A 13,741-nucleotide genomic window follows, 5' to 3' on the forward strand; every position below is an offset into this window, starting at 1 on the left:
ACACACAATTTAAAGAAATTGCATGGTGTCTAGTGAGCTCCCTTTGAAGGCTGCTAGGAGATGCCGTATTACATGGAGCCTGGGACTGAAAGTCAGGAACACCTGAGTTCAGATTCAGCTTCAGACACCTACTAGCCATGTGTTCCTGGGCAAATCACTTCACCACTGTCTCCGTTCCGTCATCTGTAAAAAGAGGGTAATAATCATACGTACCTCACAGAGCTGCTGTGGAGATCAAATGAGATAAGATTTGTAGAACACTTTGCAAACCTCAAAGTGTTATAGAAAAGTTTTTCATCCGTTTTGAGTCATGTCTGACTCTTTATGACCCCATTTGGGGGTTTCTTGGCTAAGATACTGGACTCATTTTACAGATGAGAAAACTGAGACAAACAGAGTTAGGTGACTCCCCCAGGGTCACACTAGTAAGTGTCTGAGGCCAATTTGAACTCAGGAAAAGGCATCTTTCTGACTCCAAGTCCACACTCTATCTACTGCACTACCTAGCAGCCCAGTTAGGTAAATACTGGCAGCTATTATTAATTATTAATTATTATTTATTGTGATTAGGTTTTTTCTAATACATTGGAGATAGAGATAGGACCTGGATCTATGGTTTCATTAATATATGGAATTACAAGGTGAGGAAATTCTCTCTCCAATGACCTCTGCAATGTACAATCTTAGTTGTCTAGAGCACTGAGAGAAGAAGTAACTTACCCAGGGTCACACTGTTAGTATGCGCTACAGGCAGGATTTGATCCCAGGTCTTCCAGGCTCCAAAGCCAGCTCTTAGGTCACTATGCCAAAATCAGTCTCCAATATGGAAGGAGAGGCACATAATGCAATACAAATTCAATCTGGTAGCATGAACCTAAGCATGGTATGGGGAAGTCTAAGACTCAGAATAAACTAAAGCTTCCCCTAAAATGCTAAAGACAACAAAAATGATTTTTAGTTGCATGTAAGGCAAAAGAAGAAGAAAGATGTGCCCACAGCTCAGAGCAGACAATTTTAAAGTACTATTAAGCAAAACAAACTGACATATTGACCATATTTGACAGCTTATGGTCTTTTGGTAGGAAAGTGGTGGACTACATGCACTGAGTATGGTATACATGGTCAGACATGGTGCATTGATTTGTTTTGCTTAACAGCACTTCTTTATTATAAGGAAAGGTTCTACTATGGCAGAGGATTATTGAAAATCATAATGATTTTTTTAAAGAAGCAATAAAACTTGTTTTAAATAAAATAACTGCAGATTTCTGTTTATGCTGGAGACATGAAAGGTCATAGAGAAGCCTACCTCTCTCACGTATTCTCCAACAATGATCTAAAAAGGGCATCAGATCAAGTTAAAATCAAGAAATCCAAAGGGAAACATTAGTAAGAGACCTCATGCAGTCTAATAGTGCACACAAAAGAACAGCAAGAAGCTGTGGACACTGGAGCAGAGGCCCCATCAGGGAAGCTCTCATGAGCTCAAATGAACAGAGCAGAAACATCAAGCAATGTCTTGACCAGATAGATATGCCTGACAGAGAACAGAGGAACACAGAACTCTGACCAAGAATACTGAAGTCTGCCAATGTGCTGAGCACGGACACAAAGAAGGTGGTAGAAGGCAGTAGCCTGAGCCCAGGTGATTGAGGTAAAAAGCAAACACAGCCAAATCACCCCGCTAGATATTGACATTAGGATCAAAGAGGGCCAGATCACTCCATTCTAAAGTGTGGGAGGAAATGGTGCCTAGCTCTGGCACAAAGTCCCAAATGAAGAATTAATGCTAAGGATAAGACTAAACAGAACAAAATACCTAACATTACAAAGAAATATCATAGGTCAATATTATTGTGTAAATGTCAAGAACCTGACAAGGTTCATGTCCCAGTGGCATCCACCTTGGAGATCAATGGGTCACCTTGATGTTGATGAGGCACTGGAGGAGAAAAATAGTGTAAGGTGTACACATGTACACACATATGCACATACACACACAAACACACACACACACACACAAAGTAGAACATTCTTCCAGCTATTTTTAATCAGCCAACCATGGACCTTTTTCAGTTTTCTATTGGATCTTTGACTGACTCCTTTTTAAATGCTCTCCCCATTCATGACATTCCATCTACCATCTCCATGCTTTTGAGTGAATGCCACCCCTCCCCCATGCCTGGACTACACTCCTTCTTCACTTCAGTCCGGGAAGACCCTTAGCTTCCTAAAAAGCATTGCTCAGATATTGCCACTTACACAAGAATAGCTATTATACAAGAAGAAATATTACAGGTTTCTTAGCTGAGACACAGGAGAGAACAAATCCATACCAACTACCATCAGGTCCTCAGAAAGAAAAAATGGATTGGCCACAAGAAATGAAGAGAAAATAAGAGAAATATGATCTAAATGGAGAAAGAAATAAAAATGGAGTAACAAATGAAATTGAGTGCCTGAGAGGAATGAATTGGAAGGAGAGTAGGTAGCTTAGGCAACAACCTAGAAAACCTTGCCCAAGTAGTGGTCTACCCAAAAATTAAAACAGACCACATAGAATTCAATGATTCCATGAGACAACAAGAAATATTAGAATAAAATCAAAAGATTAGAAAACAGAAGATAATGTAAGGTATTTACCATCAAAAAATTTGACCTGGAAGAGAATTCAGGAAGAAATAATTTAAGAATTTTTGGATTCTCAAAAAACCATGAATGAAAACAAAACTGTTACCATATTTTAAGAAATCATAAATGAAAAGCACCAAAAGTTATGAGAACCACAAAGCAAAGTGAAAATAAGAAGACTACACCAATCACCTGGCAGGAGGAAGAGTAGGCAGTGCAGGCATCAGCTGAACCTCACTTATCTAAACCATACAAAAATAGGTTGAACACATAAACACAGAGACTTCAGTGTAGTAATTCATGTAACTTAATGGGGAAATCATTTGGGACAGGAAAATTGGAAGGCATTTAAGAGGGAGGGTAGAGTCACAGAAGGAATAATCATAAGCCAAACAAACTTTACCTTCAAAAGATAGATCATAAAAAGAGCTTAAAAAGGAAAGAGAAAATCTAAGAACCAATGATCAGAGTCAGAGCAAGGTGAAGAGAGAATGAGCAGTGGAGTAGAAGCAGGTCATTTTCATTTCAAATCACTAGTGTTGTCCACTTTCCTTCTTTTTCATTACCTTCTTCTTTGTAAAGAGAAAAGCAGGGAGCAAAGAATGGAAAAAGTTTAAGAGGAGAAAATGGAGAATGGACAATTACAAACATGACCATGAACACACTGCTGAGAGGCTACATAGCACATAGCCACATAGCTAGCCACAAAGCCAGGAAGACCTAGGTTCAAGTGAATTATGTCACTTCCCGGCTGCATGACCTTGGCCAAGTGATTTAACCTCTCCATGCTCTAGGCAGTTCTAAAATACTAAAGGAAGAGAGAAAGGGAGTTTCCTTATCTGGGAATTCCTTATAACATTAAAATCATAGGTCCTATCTCGTTCCCTAACTGCGAACATGAATGGGATGAATTCACCAGGAAAACAGAAGAAGATAACAGAATGGATCAGAAGGGAGACTCCCAACAATCTGTTGTGTACAAAAACACACTTGAAAAACAAATACACACACAGACTTAAAATGAAGGCCTGGAGCAGAATGTATTACGCTTCGGGTCAACTTGAAAAAACATGGAAAGCACTCATGATTTCAGACAAGGAAACAACAAAAAATTGGCATGGTTAAAATAGATAAATAGAAGCTACAGTATGCTTAAAGGTAATGAAAGGGCATCAATGGTTAATATATATGCACCAAATGGCAGAGCATCCAAGTGCTTAAAAAGAAATTTATTGGATTACAGGAATAAACAGACAGCAAAACTGAAAAGAATCGATCACATCTATACTTTTCTTGGATTTATTGTTCCAAAGAATTTAATATTAGCAGAACTTTCTAAAGCAAGGCAAACTCCCCCCAAACTTATCCTGAGGTCCTCTTTCCAAAATCATTTGTCAAGGTTTGGGGTGTGGGAGTGGTTTGGAGGAGGGGATGAAGGGAAGAGGATACACACCATCTGTTACAGTCACAAGAAGTATTATCCATGTAGGGTTTAGTAACACTTCGAGGAACTGTGATTTCATCAGTGTGGGAGGGCTCTCCACCAATACAAAGCCAGCCCCTTCTCTAGCTTAGTATATGAGCGTTGTCATTGTGATGGAAAAGATCATAACCCCTTGGCCAGCCTGGTCATGAGCTTCTCCAAACTTAACTGGGCTTGTTCCTCAGGTAACTATCATAAAAGTCCACATCATAATCCATCGCCGGACTTTTCCTCGTCAAGGCCTTCATAGCTTTGGAGATCCTGACAAAGTTCATGTCCCACTGGCACAACTTTGGAAACCAATGGGTCACCTTGACGTTAGGATGAGTCACTGGAGGAGGAACATAATGTAATGTGTACACATGTGTACATACGCACACATACACACACAATGTAGAACCTTCTCCCAGCTATTTTTATCAACCAACCATGGACATTTTTCAGTTTTCTGTTGGATCTTTGACTCCTATTTAAACATTTTCCCCATTCATAATATTCCATCTACCACCTCCATGCTTTTGAGTGAATGCTGCCCCTCCCTACTGCCTAGACTACACTCCTTCACTTTAGTCTGGGAAGATCCCTAGCTTCCTAAAAAGCATTGCTCAGGTGTTGCTGCTTACACAAGGCCTTTCCTATTCTAGCCACTATCCCCGTCACTTGCAATTCCTCCTCCTTGCAATTCCTTTGCATTACCTTGAATGTACTTCTGTATTTTGTATTATTTACATGTTGCATGACAATGTTGTATGGCCCTTCCCCGTAAAATGTAAACTCCTCAAGGGTAAGAGTTTCATCTTTTTCTTTGTATCCCCAGGGCCTAGCATAGAGGATACCTCACAGAAGTTTAATAAATTGGCTGTTGGATTTACTTGAATGCCCATGGACCAATAGAGCCAGTAACAAATGACATTTGCAAACTAAGAGTGATGAACTAGGTGAGAGAGTTTCTGCAAGTTTCCCCATTGAGCAGCACAGTCTTATAGAGCAGAGAACAGCAACCATATGCTACCCCTAGAAGTGAGAGGAAGACCATCTTGCAATCACCCAGGTTCTACTTACAGCAGACACATGTTGCAGGAGACACATGACATCAATCATGTCGGCCAAGATGAGCAGCCTGGTGACAGCAGCCAACAAGGCACGGGCAGCCTGAACCACAGCCTCCCTCTTAGGCAGATAACAGGGATCATCTGTAAATGTTTCAGCTGATACCTTTAGGGCTTCACCTTAAAAACAGACAGACCAGAACAATTCAGTTAAAGAGAAATATGACCTATTTATATCCAAATATTCATGCTGGCACTGTCCGTGTTAACAAAGAACTAGAAGCAAAGTGGGTGCCCATAGATTGGGGAATGGCTTTATAACCTGTGGCACAGGAAAGCAGTGGAAAATCATTGTGTCATAAGAAATAACATGTATGAGGTGTTTAGAGAAACAAGAGAAAATGTAAGAACTGAGGCAAAAGGGGAAAGTCACACAGTGACTATGACAATGTAAGTGAAAAGAATAGTAAACTAAAGCTGAGCATTCTGTCATTGGAATGACCAATCCTGTTCCCAGAAATTGGATGAAGAAACACAAACGCCTCCTTTCACTGGACCATGGGAGCCTGTGGGTATGAAGTGTCATACATATGGCCAGATGTGATTGCTGAGTGGGTTTTACTTAAATGCTCTTTTTCATTGCTTTGTTACAAGGGAAGGCTCACAGGGATGAGTCAGGGAACACATTCAAATCTATCCAAAAATGACTGTGATACAACAAAAAAAGTATCAATAAAAATTTGCAAATATTTTAAAATCAAGCACACATTTAAGGAGGATTGATCAGAGGAGTCAAGCACTCACCCTCAGGTGGAAATCAGGTTCCCCAAAAGATTCCTGAAATAGCTAGGTGGCATAGTGGATAAAGTGCTGAGCCTAGAGACAGGAAGCCCCGAGTTCCACTCTGGCCTCAGATACTTATTGGCTGTGTGGCACTGGACAAGTCACTTAATCTCTGCCTGACTCCATTTCTCCATCCCAGGGTTGTTTTGAGAATCAACTGAGATAATTGCTGTAAAACACTTTGTAAACTATTAAAGTGCTATAAAAATTAGCTATTAGTATCATTATTAATATTAACTGTTATTGAGACCAGTATTGCTATCGTGGTTGTTGCTGCTGCTACTACTACTACTACCGCTGACAATTCAAAGTGGAAAACCCAAATGGGTGGGAGTGATAGAGAAATCAACCCCCCACCATCTAGTGAAAAAATCAGCCAATCAAACTTCCCTTCTCAAAAAAGGTAAGCACTCTGTGTTTGTAGGCCATCAAGGCATCCCCTTCCCACGGACCTAGAATCCATATGAACTGTCCAAACTCAGGTTCTAGAATGAATGGTCTAGATCTAATGAATAATAAGAATAATTAAACATATGTAGGAAAATTACAAAGGCATTTTGGGTTTCCAAAAATAATTAGACACATAGGACTTATTAAAATTCAACACTTTATAAGCCCTTAAGACAGAAGCATGTCCTAAATCTCCACAAGGCTTTGGGCTCAAATGAACTAGATCCAATCCTAGTGGTTAATCTCAAGAGAATCATTTTCTACTTTGACTCTTTTTCCTGACCTAGAGTTACTTCAGGAAAATCACCAAATCTAGCTTATATTTGGCTTCTGCCTAGGTTTTCCCAAATATGGGTAAAAGAGACCAAAGTCAAGAAGCACATGAGGAGGAAAAAAATGCAAAAGTTGCACAGGATTCATAGGAACTCACAAATGTTTATAGAAACCCCAAATACCCAAAATGCCCATCAGCTCTGAACAGAAGGGAATTGAAGCTAAGGGATTGTGGTCATTTTCTTAATACCAAAAGAATATGAAAAAAGAGTGTTTATCATTGGAAGGCCATATGGTGCATTTTCCTGTCTCTAGCCCAAGCAATTCCTCCTAGACTTGTAGTGTCCCTGTCTGATTTGCATTCCTATCCCCACCTCAAGGCAAAAATATCTTGCCAATTGAGCCATCCCCTTCAATCCTAATCTTCACTGTCCAAACAATTTACTAGCTTTGTTCTCTTCATTGGACAATGCTCAGGAATTAGGTGGGCAATTCTCTTCTTTCTCCAAATAACACTGAATCAGGAAATCCCTTCCTCTAGAAATACAATGGCCAAACTCTTGAATTTGGGTCACACTTGAGACTACCCCCAAAGCTGACTTCCTTCTCAAGCTGAGTGGACAAGTACGTAACTATTTTCCTAAGAGATTCTAAAGGAAATTTCCCATTGCTCCCCACTACTAATATCTCTTGAGCCAGGAAATCCACTCTCAGGATCTCTTCTCTCAAGACATGTTCAAAAACATGTGACTCCGGCATGCTTTTGCCTCAAGATACCATTTCCAGGTCCTAGGTGGGGAAGAATAAGGAGGACAGACTTACTTCCTACCTTTCTTCACCCCACCCAATACCACTGTTTCCTTCTCATTAACATCCAATGAAATTACCAGATGAACTTGAGAATGTTAACTCCCATTGGACATGAAAGATTTCAGCTGAAAGCCATCTTGTTTACAAAATATGGTAAATAGCTTGCAAGGAAAGAGCTTCCAAACCAATATATGATAGAAAAATGGCATTTCTTTAAGTCAAACACATGGCAGCTCTTTCATTGAGGTTTAACATCAAGAGAACCCTCTCATGCTATTCTCATAGAGTCTACATCTGGCACTTGGTCCCCCAGAAAAAGCTTCACTATGGTAGAAAATGCACCATATAGCCTTCCAATGATAAACACTCTTTTTTCATATTCTTTTGGTATTAAGAAAATGACAAATTTCATTTCTACCTTATTTACAAAAGAATGAGGAACTTTTAATCTGTTAAATCTATTTAGTCCACAAAGGACATTCCAGATTTGGGATATTTCTGGTACTGTGAATAAGTCAGATCCTTGCAAATCTTTTCAGTTATATGACACGGAATATTATAATTAGATATAACAATGAATTTTGAGGCCACGCCCATATAAGTTTCAGTTAAAGGAACTGTGAATGCTTAATCTAGAGAAGAGAAGACTCAGGAGGCGCATCTGAAGAGTTACTTTATGGAGGAGGGACTGAATAGGAAAGAGGAAGACTTAGGTTTGATTCTTGCCTCAGACACTTCCTTTTTATGTGACCCTGGGCAAGTCTCATTTCCTTAGCTATAAAATGGGAGTATTAATGGTACCTACCACCCACAGGCATGAGGAAGAAAGGAGATCATATGCATAATAAAACACTTTTTAAACCTTAAAATAATATGGAAATATTATTTGTCGTCATCATCTTCATCAGTCATCATTGTTATTGCTGTGTTTGGCCCCAGAGGCTAGGACCAGAAGCAACGTGTGAATATTGCAGAAATATAAATTTATGCTTGGTATCAGGAAAAACTTTCCTATAATTAGAGCTGTCCAAAGTAGAAGGCACTGACTCTGGGGGATAGTGAGTTCTCCCGCCATGGAGGTCTTCAAGCAGAGACTTGGACATTATAGAGAGAATTCTCAGTCCAATATGGTTTGGATTGGATCATTTTTGTAATCTCTCCCACCATCCCCCACATGGAAGTGAAGTTTAGTCTGTTTTGTTTGTCCTTGGAGGGAAAACTGAGAGAAATGAGGTGAACATCTGGAGGGGTAGATTTCAGGTTGATTATAAGGAAAATTTTCCTATTAACTAGAGGCATTTAAATTAGGGCGGGCCGCCTCAAGAGGCAGAAGGATCCTTATCCCTGGAAGTCTTCAGATAGAGACTTGGATGACCACTTGTTGAGAATGTTGCAGAGAAAAACTCCTTGTTAAGCACAGCTGGATAAAAGTACCTTCCCAATTCTCGCTTCTGTATTTGTGTCATAGGGACTAGACCTAAGAACTATCTCACAGCCCTGAACAGTATGACATGCAACCCCTCTGGTACATGATGCTGAGAGCTCAGTCATGTCCTCTGTATAGGCTGTGGTACCACTGGGCTTTTATACTCACTTAGGTCATGATTCTACCCACTCTGTAAAAGTTAAAACTATGTGCCATCTAGCCGGGTGAAAATACTAACACTGCCAAACCATCCAAGGCTTCACCCTGCCAAGCAAAAAATGAGTGTTTTCATCTTGGTGAGGCCAATGAATTGAATTGAATTCATAGAATTGAATTGAAAACGTAGAAGAAAATGGTGCCCTGATTCTCTGCCAAAAGTCTAAGGACTAAGGGTATTCAATAAGATCCAAAAATAAGCCTGAGGAAAGGAAGATTTTCACTCATCAATAGCCAGAAAGCACTTAAAAAGTTAGCTCTCGATAGCTAAGACAACACTGAAAGGTAAAATATTCCAAATTTGGAGCCTTAGAAGAGAAAAACTGGCAATTTCTCTAAGTGTGGGGGAAGCCAAGGCTAATGTGGAAAAAAAATAAAAGTATATAGCCATGGGTCTAGAGTCTCCCAAAGGACAGTGGAGTTAGACTTGGTGGACACGAGCATGCTATGAAGGACTGTGCAAGAGGAATAAGGTGAATTATGTCATCAGGAAGATATGTCAACTGAAAAAAAATGGGCTGATCATACTCTCACTGCAGCAAGAGTAAGAAGTCGTTGATGGACAACCCATGTATTCCTTGGGTATCCATATAGCATCAAGAGGCAGGCAAGATGGCCCCCAGCACACTGGGTGAACTTCTCATGTCATGTTTACAGGAACATTTACGAGAGTTACCCAGGTTTGATAGAGATGGTTTAGTATCTATATCATTAGAGGGGATTTGCACATTCATTAAAAATCACGAATTCATAGAAGTATCCAAATATAAGAACATGAGTTATTGACAAGGGATGAACACAGAGCAGTTGAGCTGGTTCATACAATAGAAGCACCTTCCTCTGCTATTCATTAAAATGAAAGTTCCTTGGGGGCAGGCACTAGTTTTGGTTTGTTGTTGTTGGGTTTCTTTTTTTGTCTTTGTACCTCTAGGACTTAGCACAGTGCCTGATACAGAGCAACTGCTTAACAAATGCTTGTTGGTTGATTGATCTTAGTTCTGAAGAGCAGGAAATGAATATTACATTTATTAACTATGAAGCTAAACACCAAATGTTTCTTCTACATAGAAAATTAGCATATATTAGCATATAGAAAATTACCTAAAATTAGCAAGAAGGCAGACTTTACTGTATAATAAATACTGTCCTGTACTGCATGTAATAAGCAGATTTTTTTCAATATGGTGGTTTGTTTTTCAAAAGTGGCTTCTTTTTTTTCTTTATATAGGGACTTGATCTCTGGGAGGGAGAAGAGGGGCACATTGGAAAATATAGGTGATATAAAAACAAAAGATATCAATAAAATTTTCATTTTAAAAGACATCAAAAGTAGATAAGGTAGATAAAACAGATCATAGATAGATACATAGATAGGGTCCTATGATCGATTAGTAATTTTACACCTTAATTAATGGGAATGCCAGCTAAAAATATAAAACTAAAAATAATTATAGTCTTCCTTCTCCCAACCTAAGAGCAGTTTTTCTGAAATATATGTTCAAAAACCTCTCTTCTACTGGACACATTTCATGCCTTTCCTGTAAAAGAGGTTTTCATTGATGCCAAATTTGTCAGCATCATGAATAAGCATTCATTACACAGCCAATCAAGTAAGGTGTCAAGCTCAGCATTCTGAGAGACTTCCCAAGACATGTTGGCAGCATTATGGTAAAATAAAAAGAGCTCAGACCTTGGAGCCAGGGGAGTTTGGGGTTCAAATCCTATCTCTACCATTTACTTCTCAGTGTTGGAATTCTCTATGCATATAAACTACAGAAAAAGGTACCAACCTGTGGTGGTAGAGGAAGTTTCCTCCCCCAGGAGTTTTCTATACCAATGAAATCCCAAGGCCAGCACCAGCCACAGTAACCCCAGGAGTGTCATAAGAGTCATGGTCATCATTAGTAAGATGATAGTAATGGTAGCACCAGCCCCACAGAAGCTTTGGGAAGAGAGCACTACAGGAATGTGGCCTATCATTTCTATTATAGTTTCCAACAATGAGAACATCTGCTCGACAAAAAAAAACCTGATACACTAAAACATAATTCAATTATACTAACAAAAGCAAGGCATTCATGGGTATCTTTTTTTATTCCCAGAGTGTTGCACAATAAATTTATAGCATTTTTAATTAATTTCAACACAAAACCAAATTATTTTAAACCAAGTTAAAATTCAACAATACTATGAAATTTCAGATTAAAATGCTACAAAATATTAGAATAGCTAACTGTTTAAAGAACCGGAAAGGTAAAAAATGTATTTTCATGTTATGACATGAAATTCTTGGGTGTGGGGGGGAAGGTTGGTAAAATGTGTAGAGCACTGGATTCAAAGTCAGAAAGGCTTAGGCAGGGTTAGTATTTAAGCCATAGAGGGATTGAGATCTGCACTGGTGGAGGGAGTTTCCCCACAGGGAATTATCTTCTAATTTTTTTTTCTTTTGGTCCTGTCCTGTAATTCCATCAATATAGGGAATTACCAGCTCCATCAATACAGAGCTCCAAGCTAGCTATAGCTCAGAGTCTTAGAAAGCCGTTTGGATGTACCAAAAAGTTGAAAGACTTGCTCAGGGTCACATAGCCAGTAGATTCTGAGGCAGACACCAAGATCAGACTATGCCACACTAACAAAAATTAGAGATCCTTATCCTGTTGTTTATGAATCTAATAATTTTTATATTAAGGCAAATCTATCTCCTCCAAGATAGAAATGCAGGAGCTATGTGGGAGTTTTTTTTTATATGGGAGTTTCCTTTTCTGACCTGTGCATCCCTCCTTTGGCCAGCCAGTGCCTCCCTCTCCACACCTGGGGGCTCACCATATTAATACCGGTATAAACATCTGATCAATTTTGCCCATTGCCACTCAGAACTCCTAAGCTCAAGGGATCCACCACCCTCAATCTCCCCAGTAGCTAGAATCATCAGCATGTACCACCACATCCAGCCCACGAAACTTTTCCATTTTCAGGTAGTACAAACATTATGAAATGGGATATTTTGTTTCTGCATTAAGATTATAGTCCCTGCAACATTAACTCCCAATATTGCAAGTGACAGTCTTTTAAAGTTATTTACACTAAAACAGAGTGATAATAGCACACAGCAATTTACATTGTAAAACAAACAATAAAAGGATACTAATATAGATTTATGGTTCAATTATCTGTTAAAGCTTTGTATTGAAATAGCTGTCCATAAATGTTCTCCATTGAATTTATCTCTGAGTGATGACGGGTACTATTGACTGGAATGTCACAAATAAACACACCTTTTAGGATTATTTCTGATGCGAATCTTTGTTTTGGGAGGGGGTAATTGGTTAAGACACCTGCCCACATTGGATACTAATCTTGCGCATCCTGGTATTATCTTTCTGAAATTGGAGAAAATACAGGTATTTATACCTCTCCAGCAAGAGTCTGCTGAGCTAGCAAAAACTGGAATTTGTACCCTTGATTTTCAAGAGCACTAAGGAAATTCCATTACAGGGAGAGAGCGTGGGCAGGAAGGAAGTCTGGAGCTGGTCTAGGGTATAGCCTCTATTTTCTTCCCTTCTTGGAAAATCAGGACATTTGGCTTCCTATCGTGCTTTCTCTCCCATTCTCCATAGCATTTCAAATATCACTAATGGTAGTTTAGCAATCTCAGTTACTTCAATACCCCCAATATAAAATTCATCTGAATCTGGTGACTTGAATTAAAAAGTAGTTACTTCCTTCTTTTGGAAATCAGCTCCCCATTAGCCATTTTCATTTGGTCCTTTCAAGAAACAAAAATTAAATTGAGCGGTTCTACCTTCTTTCTATTAACAGTTAACATCATCTCATACACCCCAAGCAAAGGTCATGTCCATGTTTTATCCTCCTATTTTCTCAGATGTAACTTTTTAAAAACCCTTTTGTTGTTCTTAGATTTCCTTCTTAACCTTGGATCATCATGACACTATCTTTTACAAGACCATGCTATAATTTTATATTTCTTCTCTGTTACCTATCCTAGCTCCCTACACATATCTTTTTTTTAATCTAAATTGGAGAGTACCCTATGCATCCACATCAGTCTCTTCAAACAATACCCTTTTTTTCTTCTCCAGCAGAATTATTTGCACTTGTGTCTTCAGAGTTTCATTCCTGTGCACCTGACATCCCTCCTGGGTTGACCTCCCCTGTAGAATTTTTGTTCATGGTATTTTACCATGACTTCCTGTGAACCCTTTGAAATCTTCTCTCCCAAATTCCAAGGTGCACATTAGGCTATACCCAGATTTCCTTTCCTCTCTCATAAGCTCTAGGAGAGAGGGGTCACTTCACCCCAAAGGTTCCCATCATTTCCACCCATCAATTAGTTCTTCCTGTTAGTGAAAATCAGATTCAGAATAGAATTCTCTCTTATTGGCTCATTCACCTTTTAAAGTATGAAGTTATCAATAAGGCAAGAGAAATTATTGGCTGCTCAGCTTTTAGCAGATATACAGACATGATGTCCTTGAATGCATCTATCATCTTAGCTGAGATGTAAGGGTAAAAGGGCAGCAATCTCTGTCAGTAGTGATG

At 39.1% G+C, this 13,741-nt stretch overlaps 1 protein-coding gene across 3 annotated transcripts in view; it reads right to left on the minus strand.

Moving 5' to 3' along the window:
• The window catches only part of CTNNA3 (catenin alpha 3), a 1,949,360-nt gene that overhangs the window by 1,825,411 nt on the left and 110,208 nt on the right, over positions 1-13,741 (minus strand). For all 3 annotated transcript variants that reach the window (XM_036734544.1, XM_036734545.1, XM_036734546.1), the window contains exon 4: positions 5,177-5,343. In XM_036734544.1, the coding sequence (XP_036590439.1) occupies positions 5,177-5,343 (167 nt within the window). The remainder of the gene's footprint in view (positions 1-5,176; positions 5,344-13,741) is intronic.

This window comes from Trichosurus vulpecula, chromosome 8 (genome assembly GCF_011100635.1).
Source record: "Trichosurus vulpecula isolate mTriVul1 chromosome 8, mTriVul1.pri, whole genome shotgun sequence".
Lineage (NCBI taxonomy): Eukaryota > Metazoa > Chordata > Mammalia > Diprotodontia > Phalangeridae > Trichosurus > Trichosurus vulpecula.